The 25,236-nt window shown below is 46.8% G+C and overlaps 2 protein-coding genes across 5 annotated transcripts in view; one reads left to right on the top strand and one right to left on the bottom strand.

The window, feature by feature from the left end:
* Positions 1 to 25,236, top strand: part of ASTN2 (astrotactin 2) — a 694,472-nt gene that overhangs the window by 512,939 nt on the left and 156,297 nt on the right. The gene's annotated exons all lie outside the window — the stretch shown is intronic.
* On the bottom strand, positions 1,038 to 13,222 carry TRIM32 (tripartite motif containing 32). 3 transcript variants are annotated; one of them, XM_087822858.1, is made up of 2 exons: positions 13,170 to 13,222; positions 1,038 to 4,122 (listed from the first exon to the last, which is right to left on the bottom strand). In XM_087822858.1, the coding sequence occupies exon 2, from the start codon at positions 4,043 to 4,045 to the stop codon at positions 2,078 to 2,080; it is 1,968 nt and encodes a 655-aa protein (XP_087678984.1). In that variant the 5' UTR covers positions 4,046 to 4,122; positions 13,170 to 13,222; the 3' UTR covers positions 1,038 to 2,077. The 3 variants fall into 3 exon arrangements, with proteins under 3 accessions (XP_087678984.1, XP_016069243.2, XP_016069240.2); XM_016213757.2 differs by lacking the exon at positions 13,170 to 13,222 and adding an exon at positions 12,907 to 12,989; XM_016213754.2 differs by lacking the exon at positions 13,170 to 13,222 and adding an exon at positions 12,907 to 12,989 and having other exon boundaries at positions 1,038 to 4,125.

The raw sequence follows: 25,236 nt of genomic DNA on the forward strand, positions 1-25,236 counted from the left end.
CCTGAAATACTCACATCAAAGAAAGAAAAACATTGAGACCACACTTGTTTCCATTCTGAGCCAGCAGAAACCTGCCATACTGGAGCAAAGGCATGAGTGCTGGTTCGAAGGTGGGCACACCTAAATGCCGAATGCCAGCAGTGACAGCATTTCCTTCCAAAAGCTAGAGGATCCCGGGCCTAGTTTACAGCAAGCCAGCCCGTAATATTCATTTCTCTGCTGAAAACCAAGTGCCGAAGGCCTCAGCCACTGTCATGGCCTCAGCAAGTCCCCCACTGACAGCAAAGACAGATCTCCTGCTGTCGGCCACCAGCACAGATCAAGTGGCTAGAGAAACTAGTGGAGTCATTTGTGATGCACCTTTAATTGGATCAATTTCCTCTCAAGTACACAATCTTTGCAAATGGGATGCAATTTCATAATCAGAACATGGGGCTTTTCTTCAGGTGAAAAGCACAAGACAAACTAGTCCAACATCATTTTATCTCCTTTCCTGTCCTTTGGCAGGGATTCCAACAGAAGCCAAATAAACAAAAAACAAAAACAAGACCCCACAAAACAACAAACAAACAATACAGGCCATCACCAAAAATACAATTTTGAGCAGCTCAGCTTGGCACAGTTTCCATGAAAGCAAGCTGACAGCTCTCTGGCCTGCCATGAGCCCTGCACCTAAAGAGCAAGATGTGTAACTTAGTAAACGCCAAGCCTCAGGGACAGTCTCAAATCCCCTCACCGACTTCTGGTCTTAAAAGCATGAGCCTTCCTTTTGTGAACTGTAATTATAAGGACACAGCAGGTGACAGAAGGCTCCGTTTAGGATGGGCTGGTTAGGAACCGTGTATGTGGGAATAAAACTGGGATTGTCTTTACCTAATAGAGATTTTCGGTGAATTCTGACCTGGGTAGATCCTTAATGCTCACAAACAATGCAGTGTCAGACAGGAAAGCAAACCAGCATGAAACCAAAACAATGTAACATTTCCTCGCCTCGCAAATCCCATATTTAATTAAAAGACGAACACCAGTGACGAAGAAACAGTTATCAATTATTTAATGCTTGATAGAGTGGAAATAAACCCCGAAACACAGTATTATACACTCACTTGAGGAAAATACAGAAGAAGGACCCGACAATTTTGTTTCACTAATGAAATGCGATGCGTCCATGTTCCCACTTTGTTGAGTTGGCCTATGTTATAAGGTACAATTCCACACACAACTCTCAGCACAGGTCCGTGGAGAAAGGTGGGATGAAAAGGTACGAGCTCTAGGGACTATCCAAGAGTGTTTACTGTGACAATATTAGCATTTATGTTTGCTGTTCCCAACTTCCTGTGCTTTGGCATAATTCCAATCCGTATGCTCCTTTAAAAGGCAAGCAACTTCCAGACTAAAGTCTTCAACATCAACCAACTAGGGTCAATCCATTCTGTCACATCTGCAATTAGAGACCAATCAGAGATGGAACAGAACACCCAGAGGGCCAGAGCAGGGCCAGAGGAACTGCTTCCCAAAGGGACTGTGTATCTCCCTCAGTGGCACTGAATGAATGAGCTGTAGCACTGGTGAAGGTGATCAGACCTGGGACAGCATGCCACAAGGATATGATGTCTCGACTGTCACGGAAAGACAGAGCAGATCCCACTGGAGCACCCCCACTGAGGGCAGCAGAGCTGAAGAGAAGGTGTCACAGATGAAACACTGTAATAAGAGGGAAATAACAGACCAGAGTCTTCAAAGCCAAGAGAGGAAAATCAACAAGGGTGCATTCAACACAAGGGCAAACTTCAAACACAGGGCAGAAGCTCTATACTGAAGCCTTGGAAGTGTCTAAGTTCTCATTGGACTTCAGCTGACCCCTCATGGATCTTGTTTGAGGAAATGCATCTGATAAAGCTCTAAATTTAGGGGGGAAATAACACAAATAAAAAAACTGAAAGAGCTTCTAAATTTCTAGGACTAGCCAGCTGGGATGGAGACATAGGCCAGGTCTACTCTACAGTACCGCTGACAGCCAAGGAAAAAGGGAGGGGAAGTTGGTTGGAGTCCAGAAGAAACTCCTATTTCTCATTCCCTAAGGGGTGGAGTATCTTCTCAGGTGGTAGCTGTAAATCTTGATGCAATGATCCCAACAGTCCAAGACCAGCAGCTGTCCCTTAGGAGTGAGAGCGATGCCCACTGGACAGGTAAGCCCCTCTCGAATGAGGACACTGTAGCCCCCACCCTTGGGAAAGTGGAGAATCTCCTTGCGACTACTGTCAGCCACAATGAGGTCGCCACGGGCATCCACACACATGCCCGCGATGCAGCGGAAGTCCTCGTTCTCTGAGAAGAAGTGGCTGATCTGGCGACCCAGCTGCCCATCCGAGCCCACAGAGCCGATGGAGAAGCCACCCTCCAGGTGGTGCTCATTCTGCCGATTCTCCAAATTGAGGCCCAAGCCCTGGGTGAAGTAGACGGTGCCGTCGGCATCACAGGTGACAAACTTGGGGCGCACGGCACTGCAGAGGCAGCTGTATTTGACCACCCCCGCTCCTCGGTCAACGGTGAAGCACCAGAGCTTTCCACCTTCCACATCGGTCACCACGAACTGGCCAGAGGGAAGGGCTGTGATGCCCCAGGGCTTGCTCAGCTGGCTCCGGTGACACGCCACACAGTGACCATCCAAGGTGTACACCTTGAGGGAGTTGTCGTAGCTGTCAGTCACACCAATCAGCCCGTGGCAGTTCATGGCCACTGAGAGAGGGGTGAGGTTGGGCAAATCAGCCCCAAGGAAGCTCAGCACAAAGCTGTCGATGCCACTGGGGCTGCGGCGGATCTCCTTCAGGAAGCCTTTACGCGTGAAGACTTGGATGCGGTAGTTGCCACGGTCAGCAACCAGCACCTCGCCCTGACTGGTCACGTAGAGGCTGACTGGCAGGTTGAACATGCCCGGAGTGCTGCCCTTGGCACCCATCTTCTTGAGAAAGAGACACTGCTGGATGCTGGTGGCTGTCTCGGGAACCCGCTGCTTAGCAGGCGAAGCCTTGGGGCTGGCAGCCGCCTCCTCCGGGCTCATGTCCATCTCTCTAAATGTAACAGAGGCAGAGGCCACGGAGGCCGCAGCCTCCATGGCCCAGGAATCTTCCATGTTGACTGTCCGGGGCTTCTTCACGACCTGCCCGATTTGGAGGGGGCCCACGTGGCCGACCTTGAGGAGCTCCACGTCCTGCAGGGTGAGCTCGCGGGGCAGGCTGGCGGTGAGCTCGGGCTCCTCCTCGTCGGCCGTCTCCTCCAGCAGCGCCACATCTGCCTGCTTGATCTTGGCCAGGAAGTAGTCGCAGCGGGACACCGCCTGCACCTCGGCGATGTTGAGCAGGTAGCTCTGCTCCTCCACGGCTTGGCTGTTGCTCTTCTCGGCCTCGGCCAGCGAGCCCGTGAAGAACTTCCGAGAGCGAGCCAGCTCCTCCTGGACCCTGCGCTCCTCGTGCCCGTACTCCTGGAGGACGGCTTTGTACCTCGCCTGGAGGTCCTTGGACACACCTTCCAGGGCGACCTTCCGCCGCTGCAGCTCCCCCACCAGTTCCCGCAGATGGGCCAACTTCTCACCAAACTCCCGCCGCCGCTCGTCGGCCGCCTCTTTCACCGGGAGCGTGCAGTGGCCGGGCGGCTTGTGGTCTGCCTCCCGGCAGGGCTCGCACAGCACCACGCCGCACGGCCGGCAGAACTGCCGGGGCAGCCGCCGCCCGCAGGACCGGCACAGGAGCAGCCCCACGGCCTCGCTGAGCCCGGCTGTGTCGATGATCTTCAGCACCGTCAGGTTGTCCGTCAGCTGCGTCAGGCTGGTTATGCGGGTGATCTTGCTGCAAAAGGGACAGCGGACCCCGTTGATGCTACTGGCCAGCAGCTTCTCCAGGCACTGGCGGCAGATGGTGTGGCCACAGTGCAGGAGCTTGGGCCGCAGCTGCTCCTCCGTGAAGGACTCCATGCAGATGGGGCATTCCAGCACCTCCCGGAGGGCATCCAGGTTCAAGTGAGAAGCTGCCGCTGCTGCCGTGGCCATCGCTCTTCCTTTGCAGGGTCCTGCTAGCACAGCCCAGAACGGAACAGCTTACCAGTCATGCTCCTCAAGGTCAAGTTCTGCTAAAGAGAAAAAGGAGCCCATTATTCCAGTGCCTCGATAAATTAACCCACTCAAGGAACATTTAGAGAATAGCTACAATCACTCATCCAGTCTCTGATACTTACTTAGGCGTGTGACCTGAAGGAAGTAACCTAAGCCTCCCAAAGCTCAGTTTCCCCATCACCCATCTATAAAACTGAAATAACAATGGTGCCTACGTTACGTGGTTTTGGAAGGGTTAAATAACATAATGAATATGACCCACTCAGTACAGCACCTGGCAAGTGGTGGCTTGATAAATGCTGGTGATCATTTTTATATTTTGTCTCCGACTTATGATTTGTATTAGGAGAAAGGCATCCAAAAATTAAGTACAGGAAGTTTTGCCAGAGCACAGTGGATGCAGTAACAGATTCTACCTGTGGGGAAAGCGTCCCAGAAGCACTGCCGCTCCTGAGATATGTCATGAGATAAACAAGGCAATGAGGGACAAAAGCATTAAGCAAAGAGAACTGTGTGGGCAACCGCATGGAGGCTTTTTAATCGTGTTACGTTTGGGGACCTAGGAATCACCCAGAGAAACAGAAATTGATGATGATTAGCAAAACATTAGATCAGAAAAACACATGTATTTTCCATTCATGCATCCTCATAACTACTCACCTATGCGCCCATCTAAGACTAGGTACCCTGTACTGTACTAGATACTAAGGTTTTCAGGATACAAGTTCTGTCCTTCAGATATTCAAAATTTAGGAAAGGAGACAAAAATAAAGGTAAGTAGTAATCAGGGCAGAAAGTAGATATAAACTAAGTTTGATGGCAGCTAAGAGGGTTTCACTCTAATCTGAAGGGTAAGAGGACTTTCCTGAGGGGAGATGGCTTTGACAGGGACCTGGGAGGACGCACAGATATGCGGAGGTGGGGGAAAAGGTGTTCCAGGCACAGGGCAGTCTTAACTAAGGTTAGAAAGCATGGGGAAGGACAGAGCTAGTGAATTTGAAAGAGAATAGAGAACACATAGCCTCTCTGGGCCTGTTTCTTCTCTCTCCTGCCTTCGCGAGGTTAATGTCAGCATCAAGTGAGATGAGTGTAGTGTATAAAACGCTAAGACTCAGCACCAAAAAGGTCTGAAGTAAATCTGTTTTCTTTCCTCTCATCCTTAGGTTAAAATTCTGGAAGAATACAGGGGGTTTATACTAACTGGTTTGGAAAGTGGGGCACGATTATAGGAAGTCTTCACAGCCAAAATGAGCCATTTGAAGGGCATTTTAATGGGCAGAGTGAAGCAATGCGTGTTTTGGAGCTGATATGAGCGAAGTTCAAACGGAGTGGGGAAAAGGGCAGAGAAACTGGTTTGGAAGCTGTGCAGTGACTGGCAGAAGTGTTGGGGAGCCTGACATAGCGAGCAGGCGGTGGACATGGAAAGAAGACACATTTGAGCAATATTCCAGAAGTACAGCCACTAAGGTTTATAAACTGAGTAGATGAGGGTGGGGAAGTGGTAGAGCTATGCTAGCCAAAGACTCGAGCCCAGATGAGTTTAAAAATGGTAGCGCTTTCCCAGGACAATTTATTTTAGGCTGGCACACCCCGGCTTCACACAGTACATGCCATGAGTACTCCCACCGTCCTCAGTCCACATATGCTCGTGAAATAGAACCAGAGTCTCGGTGCTCTGCAGCCTTACGCCATTGCCAATTTATACCCCGAATTAGAATGAGTACATTTAGCAAGGTGAGGCGCATGGATAAATTCATCTCTTCTGAAATGCAAATCCTACCGAGCCACCTGTGCAGTTTCATGACATGCAGATGCTCAACCACCGAGGAAGAGGAGGGGTTAGCTTGGTTTTAAGGACAGTGAGGCAAGTGGATGAAAGCTTTGCAAATGCCATCAGCTCTCTTTCCAGGCATAAAGAAGGGGAGTCAATGCAGAGATACATGTTACAGATTTCCCCCATATCTGGCTTTCGATTGCATCTGACAAATCACAGCCGACACGCACAATTTATCTCATGTCACTCCCACCGCCCTGAAACCTGTATCTTTTTCACTGGACAGGAAATAGTATATATCTAGTATCTACTGCGTGTTCAATAACATGCTAAATGCTTCATGTAATCTCATTTAATCCCCATCATGGCCCTTTGAAGTAGGTACCAGTACTATTATCCTAGTATACAGAGGAGGAAACTAAGGCTCAGGAAGACTGGTTCAAGGCCACACAGCTGGAACCCTGCAGATCCCTGCAGAACAGATATTTTTAACTTTGCCTGATCCAACATTACTTGAAGCAATACTTTTTAGCTGTCATATAACACTTCTTAACAAATGTTCTCTAGATTGTGCCCTGGGAAATGCAGCCTTATAGCATATAATTTCCCCACAAGGAAGAAGGAACAATAATGTTATGAGATGTAGTTGCCATCATGTGATTTATAAGCTGAGTGACCCACTCCCACATGGCAGCTTTGTAACCTGTTACAACTCAAACCTATGCCTCAGCAAAATAGCACATGACCACCTATCACCCACCTGTAAGGTCTCCTGTAAACATCTGAAACTATGCATGCTGAGTGCTGGGAGGCCCTGGGTCTGGGCAATAGTACAGAAACACTGATAGAAACCTGAACTCAGGAGCCATGCAAACCTTCTCAATTTGTATTTTGAGAATAGCTCCAGTCCTCCCATCATCTGAGACAACAGACTAAGGGCGACAGTTGGTGTTTGGATCCAGAGCATGTTACCTTACAAAGCATAGGGACATCTGTGCTTCCCGGAGCTGGCACTGCAGATCAGCTCATTAAACAAGCCTGCCAACTTGTAAAAATACCAAGAAATTCTTCCCCTGCATTTCTGGAATACCACACTACTTCCTTCAATTAAAAAGCTTCCTGCCTGCCTCCCTGCTAAGCCATCCACCTTAAAAAATGGACTTACTATGTGCACATCTGCCCTCGGAGTTATCTCAGCCATCTGCACCTTTGCTAGGCTCTCTGAGGCAGAAGACAAAGCTAGGAATTCCTTCCCTATAGTGTTCATGCTTTGCCAAGGAAAGATGAGCTCCCATTCCTACAGCATCAGGCATGGAGATAGCCTCAGACCTGGAAAAAGCCTGACCCATGTCTCCCATTTCTATAACTTGGGAATTCAGGGTCCTAGCCTTAATGGAGCTACGTGATAGTCAGATAAGGCTCCTCTCCTCCAGAAGGGTACGTGTTGTCATTACTGTTCATACTGAGGATGATTCAGGTGGAAACTCCATTATTATTTAGTTTCCCTGAAAAGACCAGACAGGTAAAAGGAATTGTCTCACCATTCCAGGTCTTTAAATTAGCTGTCCATTTAATGCCAGCTACAAAATCTGAAACCAATCTGAATGAACCCCCAACATGCTATTTATAATATTGGCTGCCTTCATGAAACTGTGGACATGTTTCTTGTTCACTTTGTACTGTTAACTCCTGACCCCCTCACCTCATGTCACCTCAGTGTGCCACATCCCTTTGACCTCATGACTAATACTGCACACCCCACGTGATGCCGGCCCAGCTCTCCAGCTCCAGATGAGAATCTACCCCTTAAGCAGGAAAATTTTGTAGTCACATCCTAGCCTGATCTAGCCACTTCTGGCACCGTGCAGCTTCCCCTAGTCCATGACAGAAATGACCAGAGTAGCAGAAAAAAAACCACCACACACATACACAAACACACACACAAACACAACACCCATGAAGTCAGGCAGAGCTGGGATCAAATGATCACTGACATTTACACACTGTGGGACAGTGAGCAAGTTATTCAACCCCACTAACATGTTTCCTTATTTTATAAAGAAGCTAGTGTGACAACTAGGGATAATGCATATGAAGTGCTTAGCCTGGAAACAGGCAGGTGTGCAATGAAAGACTGTTCCTAAAATTACAACAAATAGCAATCAGGAACAGCATTAACAATCATAACTAGTACTAGTGTTAACAGAGTATTCAGTTTTCAAACTGTACTTTGAAAAGATGAAGAATCTTTCCTTTCATGACATAAAAAGACTAAGAAAAGGATTGGTAAGATTTGAAGGAATCTGACTGCAGACACTAAATAGCCCTTCTTGAAACTTCTGGGCAAATGAACCTGTAACTTCTCTCGCTCAGAAAATAAGCTGTGTACCTCATTCTTGCAGGGACTAAATGTGGAATGCTACAGTTAGTAGCGATAGTAATCTCAGAGAGTAACAGAGATGAGTCCAGAAACCAAGACCGCATTAGTCACATGGCAGAACTGGGAACAGTGGGCTCAGGAGTCCGGCTTTCCAGATTTGAATCCCAGCTCTACCACTTACCGTGGAGAACTGGGCAAGTTACCTAACCTCTTTAGTTCTCAGCTTATCTAAGAAAAGGGGCTTCAAAACTGTGTTTTCATTACAAGGTTACTGCAAAAAGGAAATGAAATTGTGTGCATAAAGGGCTTAGTATAGTACCAAGCAAGGTATACAATTAACTGTGCAGTAAATAATAGTTTTGTAGTAGTAGCAGCAGTGTAGCCACCACCCAGCCAGTAAGAAATGGGTAGGCACTTGCAACAGGCAGACTGTGCCCAAGCTATGAGACCCACACATTTCGCAAATAAACATTCTGAGCCTTCCTTGGAGACTGTTTTGCCTGATCTCAGAACCAAAGGATTAGAGATGACCTAGGTTTCAAATCTCCATCCAGTGCTTAATTTCCACCATGGGGTAGTTTTCTAGATGCCTATATTCAGCCCCTTGGAGTCTTAGGCTATGAGCAAAACTGGAGAACTTCCAGCAAATAAATAAATCCTCACTGAGTATCTACTATGAGTTGAGCCCAATGAAAACACTGGAGGTATAATTTTGAGCAAAAGCAGACAAAAACAGAGCTCTTCACCTAAAAACTAAAAACATGTAAAGCACTAATGCATTTCTTTTCACTGGACACAAAGGTCTGTCCTATTCCTGACACACTGCCCTGGTTTGACTGGGTTTTGCAAGGCTTATCACATTTCCTCTCATAAGGGCTTTCAAAACTGCACGTATCCCTCCTTTGTTGGAATGGAAGGGTAATCAAGTACATAACCATCTCCAGGCCACCAGTGGTCACTCCCTGAGAGTGACTAGGGGACTGTCGGTAAGGAAGTCAGTGAGGTGCCCACTTGACACCCTGCCCTGTGTGGGGGAGGATTCTGAAGTTTATTTAGGGCACTTAAGGCACCTTGCAAACAGTTAAGATAAATGCAACAAGTAGGGGCTTATAGGGAAACATAGGATTGACCTTAAAGCTGTACCAGTCTGGGACACTTAAAACCCAGAAGGAAATGCTTGTGGGAAAGGAAGCTATAGCTAACATATATCAAGGACAGGTTACATCAGTAAGTTTGCTGGAAGAATGCTTGTCTGTTCTCCCTCCTTCCTCTAAAGCTGAAGGACCTAGAAAGCTTCCCTTGCATCTCCCACAAACATTTGGGTAACATCAATTCTGCCAGCATGACTCAAAGAAAATAGGACAAGGGGGGAAAAAAATCAATTTTTTTTCCCCAGGGGAACCCCACTCATCTTGACCCACTCCAATTTCTTTCCATTCCTTTCTCTGCATATAACACATGTTCATTTAATCATAAAATTTTGATGAAAGGTTCAGGAAGCTGATCCTGGGAAAGGTACAAGAGGGGACAGGAGTTTGGGGAGCCTGGTGGGGGCCGCTTGGGATCACTGAAACTCGGCAAAGCAACATTTAGTTCCCTTGCAGCATTTCCTTCCTTTCATGAAACTACCATTTACTGAACTGAATGCCAAGCACCTGTTATCCATATTTTATTCTCACAATACCTGTTATACACATCTCTTATTCTCATAATACCTGTTATCCATATCTCTTTTTCTTATCATAACTATTTGAAGTAAGTGTTATTCCTCTTTATAAATAAGGAGACCAAGGCTCAGAGGAAAGCAATCTACCCAAGGTCTCAAAGCTGATAAGTCATAGAACTGAAGTTCAAATCCAGGTATGTCCACTCCCAGCCATAAAAACACATCGACTTAAAAGATGTCACAGCTCCTGAGCTGATTAGGCTCTAGGTAGTGTGGCTGAGAGGCTGGTAGATGCACTGAGGACTGATTTTTAAATCTGATTGTTCGACCAGAAGCATCGTGGAGGGAACGTCACAGAGGCTGCATGTCACTGTGCATGGACACGATCCACTTCAAGGGCCTCATAAACTTTTGACTACCAACCACTCTCAGACGTAAGTGGGTGTGGGTTCTTGAGTGTTGGAAAAGGCTTTCTAATGAAACTAGTATAATGCAGGTTAGGGGTCAGGGAGAACTGGGCTGGCATCTCTGCTTTGCCATTCACTACCTAGCCTTGGTGAATCATTTAACTTAATACTTTTCTCATCTGTGAAATGGGGAGTAACACCTAGATTATTGGCCAGACCACTGACAGGATTAACAGAGATAATGCACATAATAAACCTGGTAAGTGGTAGCGATTCGTATTAAAAAACAGATTGTGGCTGATAAGAGCAAGCACTTGTCCAAGATCACTTAGGAAATTAGCAGCAGAGGAAGGATTTTGGACTTCAAGCCTCTGATTCCCAGGCTGAGTCAATTTCTTTTACATACTGTCCTTAAGGGTGTGTGTGAATATTCCAGCTAAGTCTCTTGCCTTCCGATCCAGTCCTACTATGTTCCTGAACTGGATTCAGCAATGTTATAGCTAGTCCTGGAGCTGATAGAACTAACGCTGCTCTTCTGCCCCAGGGGAAAGAAGCCTGAAAGAGATCATTCAGAACAACAGTTATGACTGTCTTCGGCCTCAATCCCTGCTCTGAGATATTTTCTTTCAAGCCAGTGGCCTCCATACCTCACCTTCTAGTCCCTATACCCCATCCTCTCTGCTAACCTAAAGCTCCTTCCCTTATCAACCCACTGGTCCTGGTGTAAGAACAAATCAAGAACAAAGTCCAGGGCTACTCCCTACCTAATTAGACAGATTTATCCCTGCAGGGTGCAATTTGATATTCAGCAATACTCACTGGGCTATCCTTTCATTAGAGGGGAATCGGTTGAGAATATAAGACTGAGCAGGTCCACCCAGGACAAAGCAAGGAAAGGGGGATTATGCAGGGTTACAGAGATCTGAGTATGAGCCTAGCCCTGCCATTCCTAACTATGGAACCTTAGACAAGTCACTTCCTATGCTTTCGTTTCCTTGTGTGTAAAACTGGATACAGTAGAGCCTACTTAGTAGAGCCATTATGAAAACCAAGTCTGGATCAAGATCACCAAGTCAGGAAGCGACAGAGCCAGGATCTGAATCCAGGGTACCTCACTCTACAGCAGGGTTCTTCAACTTTGGCACTACTGACATTGGGGAAGATAACTCCTTATTGTGGGGCTGTCCAGTGCACTGAAGGATGTTTAACTGCATCCCTGGTGTCTACCCACTAGAGGCCAGTAGTACCCCACACCCCAAATGTGACAACCAAAAATGTCTCTAGACATTGCCAAATGTCCCCTGGGGGACATGGCCCCAGTTAGAAACCACCGCTTCAGAACCTGGCACAGGACTAAATGCTCAGTACACGTGCGTTCCCCTGGTCTCTCTCCCACTTCATTCACAGAGCCACTGCCTCTTGGAGATGTTATGGACCTAACGTAGGATTAATTCAATCTACTTATTTAACTGATGAGGAAAATAAGGCCCGAGATCACGTTCCACTCGTTCCCTGGAGGCCTCACATCCTGTGTGCCGTCTCAGCTTGGAGGGACAGGCAAAGGAAGCTTAGGGAGATGACCTTGACTGGTTTCCTGCCACATGCCCTCTTTGACCGCTCTTCTTCCCCAATCCTACCGCTTTGGGCAGGCCGGGGTTTCGTGGCTGCCTCATGAAAAGGGATCTTTGATTAATGAATGAGGGAGATTCAGCCTCACACAGAGGAAGTCAGGCTCCTTCAGGATTTTGGACTTTGCTGCTGAGCCTTTGGAGGCTGCGAAACTTCACACACTCAGGGTTTCATGCCTGACTTCTAGGTCCTCGGGTCCCCAGAACTCAATTTGCTTCCAGTGCAGACGTCGGGGAAATTCCTTCAGCAGCCCGTAACCCCGACTCGCAAATCTATTCAGGGCACTTTAATTCTGTAGCCCAGGGATGACATCGCCACCCCAAATCCACTTTCCAGCCGAATTCAGAGTCTTTAGAGCTCCACAGTGCAGCCTCACCGATTCCTCACTCAGGTACCCCAGGTCCCTGACATAGGTCCTTTAATCTGTTTTCACCTCTGCGGCTTTCAACCCTGCATCCCAGTCTAACACCCCCATCCACACCTCAGATTTCTGCCCTCCCTCAGTCTGATCCCCCCATTCCATCAGGCCGGTGCGCCCTCAAACCGTGCACCTTCCTCCTTGCCCACCCCCACATCACGTGTTGTCACCAAACCCTCCCAGGTCCCTTCTTGCAAACAAGACACTGCTTCCCACTGATTCCCTCAAGAAGTCGCCCTCTCAATCTTCCCCAGACCCCACCCCAAAATGCTTCCTCCTTATCAGTGAGGAGAGCCCCTAACCCTGTCCCCTCTGACCTCAGATCTTGCAGCCCTAGAATCCTAGCGCCCCCAGATTCCTTCAAATCTCCTTAGATTCTGCACCCCAAATGTCATCAGGTCTCCCAGATTTCCTTCATATATCCGAAATTCTGCACCCTGACCCCCTCCAGGGCTTCCAGGTCTCCTCCCACCTCCCAGATGCTGCACCCCGCGTCTCCTCGGGGCCCCCACATCTCCGCGTACCTCCCAACACGCTGCAGCGCGAAGCTCCCCGAGCCCTCGCTCCCGCCCGGAGCGGCTCGTCCGCCGACGGCTCGGTCCCGTCGAGCCCCTCCCGAGCCGGCCCCCTCTCAGCCCCACCCCCACCCCGGCCGGGCGCTGAGACCGGGTCCCCGCGCCCTGCCATTCGCGCGCGGGACGGCGCGGCGCAGCCCCACCCGCCGCCGCCCTCGGCCCGCGACTCCCGCGGGGGCCGCGGGTCCCGGACCCTCCCTCCCACCCCCTACCTGACCGCCCGCCGCTCCGCCGCGTCAACCACGTCCAGCCCACCCGCCGCTGCACTCTGCGCACGCGCCGCAGCGCCTCCCTGGGCGGGCTCCAATTCGCAGAGCCACCTGTCTGTCACTGGATCCGGCTTCCCGAGGCATGCTGGGGCTTGTAGTCCGCCAGGTCCCAGGGCTCCCAGCGGGGCGGCCGTGTAGCGGCAAGCTCTGCGCTGAGAACTGTAGATCTTGGCGATGCATAGTTGAGCTTTGTGTCTCTGTTGCAGAGAGAACGAAACTGAGGCGAGAGGGGCCTGCCTGAGTTCGCTCAGAGAGTCGGAAGCTAAATCCGACTCCAATAGGTGTCTGAACCCCATCGCTAAACCGTGACCGCCAGGAGTGGTCCTTAACAAAGCCCTGGCGCCACCCGAGAAGGCCTCTCTGGACCTCAGCTTTCCCTTCTGAGAAATGGGCCGAGGGAAGAATACAACTTCCACCCCGGGGCAAATACAGAACCAGACTTGCTTAGAAAATAGTGCTTCTGGCCCCTGTTTCTCCCGATGACACATCAAGCCTGGAGACGAGGTTATCTGATGAACCTTGGGAGGAGTCTTTTGCCAGCTCAGTTGGGAGGCGCCCTCAGCAGAGGTAGAGGTGGAAACGCACACTGTAGCTCCTGTGCCTGCAGACGGAAGCTACCCAGGAACCCAAACCCAAGCCTAGCTCTGGGGTAGCAGGGAAAGGGTAGAGTCTTGCCAGGGGGAGGTGGTCTGGCCTACAGGCTAGGGAGGACCTGTGGCCCCTTCGTGTGGAGCTCTTGACTGGTTTCTACAGGCGATCCTATAGTTTAGCTTAGGGGCAAGAAGGGGTTTGGTATAGAATGGGCTGGGACTTGAAATCCCACTTAGGTGTGTGACCCTGCACAATGATAAAACGACACAAAAACAGTAACAAAATTACTCTCTGAGCATTTAGCATCTGGCTGCAGCTAAACACTTCACAAGCTTGGCTCACTTAATCCTCATAAAGACCCTATGAGATAAGCACCTGATGCCCAAGTGATTAAATGACAAAGCCACGTGTTCATTAGTATAAAGCCCAGATTGGAACTCAATCCTACCTGAGAACCCACCCTCTTAACTTTGTTTAATCTCTCTGCCCATTTCTGTATCTCTAAATTGAAATGAAGTTTGCTGTAAGGACTAAGGTTATTAATATATAGTGGCTTACATTTAATTAATGCTAAATATATATATATATGGTATATACATATATATATATATATATATTATAATTAGCTCTTACACTCTCTGGACTGCTGGTTCCAGAAGCCCCAGCTCCCAGCATTTCAGATATTGAAGGAAATGGGAGGTTGGGTTGATATACTTCATGGCTTCCCTGAGCAGGCCTGAGGGCTCTGCGTGCCTGAGTTGGTATGGACTCTGGGCCTATCTGAGACTTCAGGGATATGCTTACAATGCAGAGCCAGCCAGGGTTTGACCAGATAGGCCAGGAGTAGGCCAAAGAGGGAGCTCAGTCAGAGACTGAAAGGCCCTGGGGCAGGTTTTGCTCAAAATCCACACAGACAGCCCTGGTGCAGACAAAGCCTTGCAGGGCCAGGAGAGCAGGGGTGCTTGCTTCTCCCACCTTTCCGGGCCCTTGGGAACTCCCAAGTGCTCACTGCATGCTCAGCAAGTAGCAGGATCTGTAATTTGACGATTTCTCACCGAACACATACTGGGTTGGACTTTAATTCCTCACGATTTTCACCAGTGTTCTGGGAGCTCCCTGAAGGACAATGCCCATTTGTTGTCACATCTTATTAGCACAGTGCCCAGCGCATAAGAGTTGCTGAGTGAGTGAGTCAGACTTAGAAATGTGACCTTAGGCAAATCACATTCCCTGTCTGACCTAGAGTTATTCTAGCTGCAGAATCACTCACTGGGATCAGTTGGGTAAGAACCAGCCATTCTTTGCACACCAGCAATATACCAGGTACTTCCTACATATGGTCACAAGTCAGAATTAATGCCCTCAACAAATGATTCGAGTGGGTAGCAGCAGCTCCATCTTACAAAAGAGGCAGCTGAGGTTCAGCAAGATTCACTAGCTTACTTACAGTGCCTCGTGTGAAGCGGTGGGGCCACTCGGGCCTGTGACATGCTCTGAAGCACCACCTAAACACTACCCACATTTTACAACACCGGCTCTCTTTCTGTTGAGCACGGTTTCTTGGTAAGACTCAAAAGAGAGAAGAGATGACAATGCTTAGCAAGTCAAGGATTACGGGTCAATCCAAGGCTGTCATTATGACCACAGAGTGTCATCCTTCCAAGGCAAAGACATTCCCATGAGCTGTTCTGATCAGTATCAGAGAAGAGCAGGGACTGCCCCTTGCCCCGGGTTTCTGAGGCATTGGAGACTTAATGTGGCCATTTTCACCAGAATGGCAAGGAGCTGCTCTAAACAAGGGCCTGGGGTACTTCTACCAGCCCCATGTCCCAGGGAGATAGGAGAGTTGCTGTCAAATATTTTCTTCCCGGCCTTGAGACCTCACTTATACCTTCTTCTCAGACCAGGTTGGGAGTTTGCAACCTGTTTGCTGAAAACCACAGTTACCAGCCCAAAGTCTCAATTCAGGACTGCTGATATTTTTATACGGATGTTCCCCCAGTCATGGAGTGGAGCCAGTGGTGCTCCTGATAGTCTGGGGATGTAGCTCAAGCATGCTTTTAAACAATAGTAACAACAAAACTCTTCTTTTCTCTTAAAAAATATGTGTTTGACTATCTTGTTTTTAATGCTTCAACTACCTACCAGTTAAATTAATTACCATACCACGAAATCTCAGAGTCAAATAAACACCCTAGGAAACTGCACTCATTTAAGTGTGTGGCTTTGCATACCCTGGTACAATATCAGCATTCCTCACACACACAAACATTTTTTAAGTACTCTTTGTGGAGCGCTGTAAATACAGGCAAACCTCAGAGATGCTGTGGGTCCCGTTCCAGATCCCTGCAGTGAGGCAAATATCACAAAAAAGTAAGCCACAGGAATTTTTTGGTTTCTCAATTAGTCTATTAAGCGTGCAGTAGCATTATGTCTAAAACAACGTATATACCTTAACTAAACAATACTTAGGGCTAAAAAGGCTAACCATCATCTGAGCTTTCAGGGAGTCATTATTACAATAGTAATATCAAAGATCACTGATCACAGATCATCATAACGAAGGTAATAATTTAAAAGTATGAAATGTTGCAAGAATTACCAAAATGGACACAGGGACCTGCAATAAGGAAATGCTTTTGGAAAGATGGTGCCAATAGGCTTGCTTCAATGCAGGGTTGCGACAAACCTTTAATTTGTAAAAGAATGCAGGATAGCCGTGGCCAGTGTGGCTCAGCGGGCTGGGTGTTGTTCTGTGTAGCACATGCCCAGGCTGCAGACTCCACCCCCAGGAGGGGGCGTGCAGGAGGCAGCCGATTGATGTTTTGCTCTTACATTCGTGTTTCTCTCTCTCTCCCCCTCTCCCTTGCTCTCTGTCTAAAAATCAATTTTAGAAAAATCTTTAAAATAAAACACAGTATTTGCAAAGCAACAGTAAAGTGAAGTGAAGTAAAACGAGATACGCCTGTACTCTATTCGGCATTTTAATATAATGGCTTTTCATTTAAGATTGAAACCACCTGTATCAGTTTCTTAGCACTGTCATAACAAAGTGTCACATACAGGTGGCTTAGAACAAGAGAGATTTATTCTGTCACAGCTCTGGAGGCTGGAAGTCTGAAATCAAGGTATGGATGTGGCCATGCTTTCTCTGAAATCTCTTTTACCTTCCTTGCCCCTTTTAGCTTCTGGTGGCCCCAGGCATTCCTTGGCTTGTGGTAGCATAACTCCAATTTTTGCTTGTCTTCATGTGGTCATTTTCTCCCTGTTGGTGTGTGTCTGTCTTCTTATAAGGACACCAGTCTTATTAGATTGAGTATGACCTTCATCTTACCTAATTAAAACTCCACTATGACCTTATATAACTAGTTACATCGACAGTGACCCTATTTCCAAGTAAAGTTGCATTCTGATGTACTAGGGATTAGGATTTCAACATATATTGTTGGGGGACACAGTTACCACCCCGTGAGCTAAGTATCGTTTTCGCCATTTACAGTGAAGATCTCTAGTTTAGCCTGTCTTTCATTCTCTTTAAAGTGGGCAGAACAATAGCTAAATCAAAGGATTTGGGGCAGCAAAGTAAGATATTGGATGTTAAGCACGAACATTTTAGCATGGTGCCTAACATGCATTAATGTTAATTGTATTTATTATTATTATTATAATAAATAAGTTTGTTAAGTTCACCATTATATAGTAGAAAAGGTAAGGGATTTGGAGTCTGACCTGGGTTGGAACCCCAGTTCCACCCACCTGCAAGATTCTTTTGGAAAACAGATTAGGAGGTAGCCTGAAGCAATGCTTGGTGACTTGTAAGACAAGGTACCTAACCTTGGACAACTGACTTAGCCTCTCTGAAGTTTACTTTCTGCCTCTGCAAACTGGGTATAATACCAGCTATCTGCCACATAGGGATTTTGTAAATGTTAGATGACTTTAGAGATCTAAAGTATTTAGAGCACTACCGCATAAAGAATAAGTAGCCTGTGAACGTTAACTACTGTTATGTTGTGATTATTGTTATTATTGCTATTCTCCACAAAATATTCTCCTCCTGCCTTATTAGCAACTGAATTCTGAGGAGGGAGAGGCATTTCTTGCTTATCGAATGTAGGGGAGAAAATTAAAACGGATTCATCTTAACCAAACGTGTCTGAGTCTAGAGGTTTATACTTGCGAGAATTTTCATGCAATAATATAAAATTATATCTGCCTGCCTTTATCACTTGCCTATCACTGTATAACAAATTGCCTCTGAAGGCTTCCGTTGGAAACAACACACATTTCTTATGTGGCAGCTTCTGCCAGGCCGGAGTCGGAGCACAGCTTTGCGAGAGAGCCTCTGCTTCGGGGTCTCCCACGAGACCACAGTCAAGTTGTTGGCCAGGGCTGGGGGCTCATTCCAAGGGTCTATTGGGAAGGATTGGCCTTTTGTTATTTTTAAAATTTTAAACATAACGCAAGTGAAAGTGCATTTGGAAGAAAGGTTCAAAACAGTACAGAACGTGGACGTGGACAATCCCTCTGCGTTCCACTCCCCGCAGTAACTGTCTGCAGTGAGTCCCTGGCTCTCCTGGCAGCCTCTGCTCTCGGTGTTTTCTCGAGGAAAGTGCACACACACGGAGAGGAAATGGTAGAGTGCGTCCCTGTGTGCCCATCACCCTGAGGCACTTGCTGTCAATAGTTTCCCAGTTTTGCCTGGGCTATCCCTCCCCTCCAATTTGTTTTTTGTTGCTGGAGCCTGTTAAAGGGAATCCCAGATACCCTATCATTCCTCCTGTAAATACCTCAGCATGTATCTCTAACAGACAATTATTTTTTTAACATAACCTCAACATGATCATCATCCCGTCTAGCAGTTCACATTCAAATTTCCTTTATTGCTTTGCAATATCTTTCTGTAGTAGCTGCGTTTAAATAACGACCCAGATGTCTGCATGCTGTACTAGGTCTTCTTTAATCGGTAAGAATTACACCTCCTAATGTTGCCATTATTTTTTTGAAGACATCACCTTTGTTTTTTTAGAATGTTTGGCTTTGCAGATTGGCTGATGGCTTTCTCTTGGTGGTTTTTTTAAACTCGTTCCTCTCTCCTAGGGATTCATCACTTTGATTTTTGTTTGTTTTGTGGACCCCTCTTGTAGAATGATGCAGACTATAGACCTCCTTCCCAGAATAATGTTTTTAAATGCATAAAATTAAATACATGGGGACTGACTATGCAAGGAAGAAATGATATCAAGATATAGTTATCAAAATATAAAAAATTCATAATGGAGTGATATATAGGCCCCTTTATTATTGGCAAGATCTAGTGGAGAGCTTAATAGCTATAATAATTTCTAAGTAGAGTTGCACATAAATAATTAAAATACTTGTAGCAACTGTAATGTGATAGAAATATGTGTGAATTTGATTGTTTCAAAGTCACAGGAAGTGCTACGCTCCTATAGGCCATTGCCTCCATTCATAATGGAAGGAAATGCTAAATTGCATCTAGAGGATGCTGAAAATAAAGATGTATTTTTCCCCACACAAGTTCACAGACCCTTGAATTCTACCCGTGGGCCCAAGCAGTGCCAGCGGAAGCAGACCAGCTGTGCCATGCAATTCCTGTGGCATCATTTCGAAAGCACTGGATGTCCGGTTTACGGGACAGCGGGGCAGCTGCTGTAAGTCTGACCCATCAATTAGAAAATTTCCCATCGGCCTTTCTCTTAGTGGTTTGAGGATTCATTGATGATAGCTGTCTGGATCTATTGATTGCAAAATAGTAATTTTCTAATTCTGTAATTCTTCCTGCCGTTAGAACCTGCAATATTTATAAGAACAATATGATTACCCTCATATCCAGTTCATATGATGAAGGATTGACTAATATTTGATTCTTTTGTTAATTTTTCAGAATAATGAGCTGGTCTCCTAGCCATCGCCAATGGTGACCAATGGGCTTTGTTCATTTGTTTTTCGGTTTTGGTGTGAAGAACACTATGAATTACAGGAAATTTATTTATTTGATCAATCAATTATAGTCCTTACTTTGATGTTCAGTTGGTTCAATGTTAGGCCAGCATGAGCCCCTCTAAATTGGCTTCTTTGTCCTTTAGAAAGGACCCCATTAATCGTGGGCAGCTCTCCTGCTTTTTGGCAACAGCAAGATCTCCCAGGCTCAGCTTGTACCACACCAATTCCAGACTTGGGATAAGGGAGTTTTTCAAGAATCTTTTGTTCCTTTTAGTGGGAAATGATATTTAAAAACAAGAGTCTGGGCATTAAGGCTATTTATTACCATTGGGTTGCAATTACTTCTAGGCCTTTTCAATGGACAGAGCTATAAAATGTTTATTTTTTAAAAGAGAAAAACAAATGATAAGTTTATGTGATTTCTGTTTGAAATTTCAACATGCAGAATATTTCATCTTTGACTTTGTACCTGGATTGGTTGCCTTTTAGCTGGTAATCTTAGTTCTTAAAGACAGTCTGTAATGGCTTGTCTGCTGTAGCCTGCAGTGTATGCCTAATAGTTTCAAAATAACACCAGTGTTAGAACTAGCAATGTGTTTATTGCACCTAGTTTAAGATTTACTTGCAGGTTATTTTTTTCTTTGGAATATTTCTCACTAAGCATGTAAAGTCAAAATACCGCATTTTAAAGCCACTCAAAATAATTATTTTCTCTGTGTGGTTATGCCAACACATTGATATGTAGCTAGATTTTTTTTTTTTCAGATTGCATATAATTTGTAGAGATTATTTTTGTCTTTTATGATTTAAGATACATAGATAATAATCTTACGTAGTTCTGAAGCTAAAATGTATAAAACAAGATATATTCAAAAACTTCCGGCTTCTACTCTTTTCCCCTTGACCCTGTTTCCTTGCTCCCTTTGGGGGTAACTATTTGTATTTGCTGTGGTTATTTGTTTCAGTGATTGTTAGTGAAAAATTGTATCTGTCTATATCTATCATCTATCTATCTGCCTATCTATATCTATCTGTTATATATCTCATATATTTATATAATATGTATATATATATTTACATTTCTTCTTTATTAAAAAAAAGAGAGCACTATCACATTTCTGCACTTTGCTTTTTCCATTTAATAAAACATATTTGCGATTCCTCCATATGCATGTAAAGATTGCCCTAGTTCCTTCTTAGGAACATAGACCCCACTGTGTGGCTACATCGTAGTTTGTTGACCAATTCCCTATTGATTGTCCGTAGATAGTGATTTTAAGAGTTTTATTGCTAGTCACTAGAATATAATGAGCAGAGTATTTGCACATTTAATTTCCAGAATCTATAACTGCCTGCACCGGAATCTCCAGGAAACTTAAGATAGTGGGAAAGTGCTTACAAGGAAGACAGGTCAAGGTGGAAGTTCATTTCTCCACAACTCCTGATGTCACCTCCGTGAGCTTCCATTTCCTCATCTTTAAAGAGCAGTAATGAAACCTACCCCTCATCGCTGTTAGGGTTAACAGACCAAATGAGGCATTGTATGCAAAGCAAGCAGCAGAACATCTGGCCTGGAATATGTGCATATAAAATCCTAGTTAATATTAATATTAATTGTACTGGTTTCCTCAGTGATAAGACAGGGAATCCCTGATGGGTCTTTGTCCTATATTTTTATTTTTATTTAATTATTTTATTTTATTTCTTTTATTTTATTTTATTATTTTTTTTGATGGGTGACCTCATTTGTCGCCCTCCCTGACCCTAGCAGCACAGCTACAGGGAAGATGGAAGCTAATGGGAAAAGTAACTCCCCTTAAATATGTTTCCCAAAAGCATTGCCCATCAGCATGTTTAAAAGTGACCTTTTAGCCCCAAGTGTTGTTAAGATTTTGGTGGAAATAGTTACAAGTGTGACAGCAAGACAGGACATTTCTTACGTTGACAGTCTGAATGCGAGACAGATCTGGGTTTGAATTTCTGTGCCTTCAACCAGGCTCTGTGGGTAGAGGTGCGCAGGCTGTGCACTGCATGACCGTGACAAACCGTGACCAGGCAAGGGCGTGAGGGGACACTGGATCAGCCTCGGGCAGCCCCGCCGGCCAGGCCCGCGCCCACAGGACTGAACCCAAGTGGAAGAGCACCCTTTCCTGATTCCTACAGAAGGTGCCTCCCGGGCTAGCCGAGGCTCTGCAGGTGACCGCGGGCAAGCTTGAGAGGCTTCCTCTCTCAGAGCCTCTGCTCTTCTGGGCTTAAAAGGAGGGCAACGCCACCGACAATGCAAAGTTGCTGGTAAAATGTAAAATAGCATAGGGCGCTGCCACCCAAGGAGTTTGTTCTTGTGGTTGCTAGTATTATAACAATCTAGTTTTCTTTTTCAGACAGAGTAGGGAAAGCCTGTGAAAAGGGGACAGGGTAGGAAGGAAATCCCCGGGGCCTGAGCTCCCGTTCTTCTTGCCAAGCACAAGACATCGTGGATCTCCTCGAATCCTCATGACCGTGATTTGGACTAGGAATACTACAATTTTTGTAACCTTACTTTTATGACTGAGGAAACAGAGGTTCCTCAGAGAGAGGTGACAGACTGCAGCCAAAGGTTACCAGGCCCTGGGGACCGACTCCAAAGCCCCTTTTCTGTCCCCTGGAGCATGGAAGCTTCGTTAATTGGAAGCCCGGCCTCTCCCTGGGATCCCACTTATCCCCGTAGGGAAGGATTCCAAGATTAGTTCCTCCTCAGTTCCTTCTGCCTCCTTCCAGGAGCTCCTTAGGCCTGGGGTCAAGGAGGAAGGGCCCAAAGGAAGCATCCCTGGACAGGGGTCAGGAAACAAGCCTCTGAGATGGTAATGACCTACTTTACATGGAAATTCCCAGATTCTCCTACCTGGACATGATGGTGGGAGTAGAGCAGGACAGCCAGGCGTTAGCAGGCCACCCTGGGGCCCGTGGGAGGTTGCCAGGTTCAAACGTTGAGAAGAGCCTGGACCTGGGGTGGCACCAGTTGGAGGCTTTGGCTCGAAGAGCCATCGGAAAACAAACTGCCACCCTCTGATCCCTTTCCAAGCAAAAGAAATAAACACATACTTCATTTACATATGCGGGTATAGGATAGTTAGGTACTAGTTAACAATGAACTTGGTAATAGAGGCAATGAGGGGATTTGTGGTCTCGGCCGAGGTACCTGGTTGTGCTTTGAGGGGTGGGTGGCTGGGTGGGGGAGGAAATTACTTTGATATTCCAAAGGGATGTTATCAGGTGTGTTATTGCAGATGCAAAATAAATAAAACATACATACATACAACAGGCTCAGTTAAGGTAAAAATTGACCTTTGTTAGGAGAAAATGCTGGCCTAGGATGTGACTACTCACCACGAGCCACTTTAGTTAGAAAGTTTTCAGTTTAGACCATCCGATGTGCTTACTTTAGGTCTCTGGGATGATAAGGTCACCATGCAGGCCTCCCCTGAGCTCGGCAGGTTTAGTATGTGCCCCCCCCACCCCATCCACAAGCCCATGTCTTTTCGGCGGCTGCCTGGGGTTCATCTCTTCCCGGCACCGTCAGGGTCCTGCCCCACAGGTCGTCTCCCCTCTCCGCCTTCCGTCCAGCCCCTTCCCTCTCCTTCGTCTGGCTCCTTCCTAGCTGATGCACTCGATCAAAGCTCTCCTCTTGGGTACCACGGGGACTGGAACCCATCACTCGTACTTTCACTCCCGCCCTCCCCCTCCAGGGCCTTGACAGCGGGCTTCCCGCGTCTGAGCCGAGCCCTTGCTGGCTGCCCCGCTGTCCTCAGCCCGCAGCAAGTTGCTTTGCACGCAGTAGTCCTTGCCTGGCACAGAAGAACCGATTTTCCCCCAGAGCAAGCATCTCAAGCTGGCACTAGAGGGCAGCAGGCGACCGCACATGCCCTTTTCCGCCGCCCTTTGCGGGCCACAGCCCACCTGCGCTCCAGAGGCCCGAGGAAATGCGAAGCTTTAATGCTGACCGAACAGCCTTGGGGATTAAGAAGGAAAAAGCAAGGTGCAGGGAGGGGAGGAAGCGGGAGCACACCTTAGCGTGCGGGGAAGCCCACCGTCGGGGCCACTGCGCTGCACCGGCATTCTTCACTCTCTGCCCCACTTTCTTCAGGACAAGTAACAGCAGAGCCACGCGGGGATTTTTGTACTTTAAAAAATATATTAAAATAATTTTAATTTGCAAACAAGCAAACAAAAGACGTCAGCCACGACTCGGCCACCGGTCAGTGTCCAGGGGTCCCTCTCCCTGTCCCACGAAGAGTATGGACTTCCTTAGCGATTGAACTGAAACAAGTACCTTCTTGTCAAGGGTGCTCCATGTCACTCTGAGCCTCGGTCCCCTCCTCTGTGGAAGAGGGCAAGTCTTTACCCTGCAGGGAGGACCTTGTGAGAACCCAGGTATCAGTCAGCTAGGGCTGCATCTCACGCTGGATGCTCGGAGCAGTTCAATGAGCAATCAGACCCCCGTTTTACAAATGAGGAAACTAAGGTTGGCGAAGTGAAGTGACTTGCCCAGGATCTCAAATCAGACCCTCTAACTCAATAGCTTTAGATTTAAGCGTCCAATTCTACCCTTGTCTACTGCGTTCCACTGTGTAGGAAGCAGGTCATTTAAGGAGGAATTCCTGACTGCAGTTAACAGGGAATATTTACAGATGGAGACGGGCATCTAGGTGTAACAGAGCTGTCCCACTGCTAGGCCTAAGGAGGTAATGGGCTCTGCAGAGTGAGAAGTGTCCAAAAGAAGTTAGAGGGTTATTTGGTGGTGAATGACACACTAGATGGAACCTCTGACCAGGTGGCCTAAAATGCCTTTTCCTCATGAGATCCTTTAGCCCATGGAAAGGGGTGGGGAGCCTGGTGCTGTCAGGAATAGGGAAGGCCCAGGTGTTTCATGCCCTGGTCCGCATGGCTTATTGGTTAGAGCATCGTTTTATGCACCGTAAGGTTGTTGGTTTGATCCCTGGTCAAGGCACATATGGAAGGCAACTGATCGATGTTCCTCTCTCACATTGGTGTTTCTCTCTCTCTATCCCTCTTCCTTCCTCTCTCTCTAAAATAAATTTTTTTTAAAAATTTATTTTTTTAAAGAGAGATTACTTATTGTGCAGGAATGAGAATTAGTGCTGCAGGATAGAAGGAGCAGTAGAACCAGGTACGAAAAGCTAGACTAGCTATTAGCTGTGTGGCCTTGGACAAATTCCCTTACCTCTCTGAGCTACCATTTGTACATCAGTAAAGTTAAGAACATGATTTAGTGATTCCCAGCGCCAGGGGCTTCTCCTAGTACCGGGAGGGTGTACTGTCTCTTTGGCTGGCTGCTGCTGACCTCTCTCACTTCTCTTTCTCTGGCTGCCCACTCCTTTGAGATCCTCACTGTGGGGGAACCCCCCCGCCAACCTGTTGGAATTCTTTTTGAGTGGGACTCAAAATTCCAGGA

The sequence above is a fragment of the Miniopterus natalensis genome, chromosome 12, assembly GCF_054644295.1.
Source record: "Miniopterus natalensis isolate mMinNat1 chromosome 12, mMinNat1.hap1, whole genome shotgun sequence".
Classification (NCBI taxonomy): domain Eukaryota; kingdom Metazoa; phylum Chordata; class Mammalia; order Chiroptera; family Miniopteridae; genus Miniopterus; species Miniopterus natalensis.

Bases quoted from the DNA above. Each gene is read 5' to 3' on its own strand.
- TRIM32 (XM_087822858.1), bottom strand. From the start codon at position 4,045: ATGGCCACGGCAGCAGCGGCAGCTTCTCACTTGAACCTGGATGCCCTC.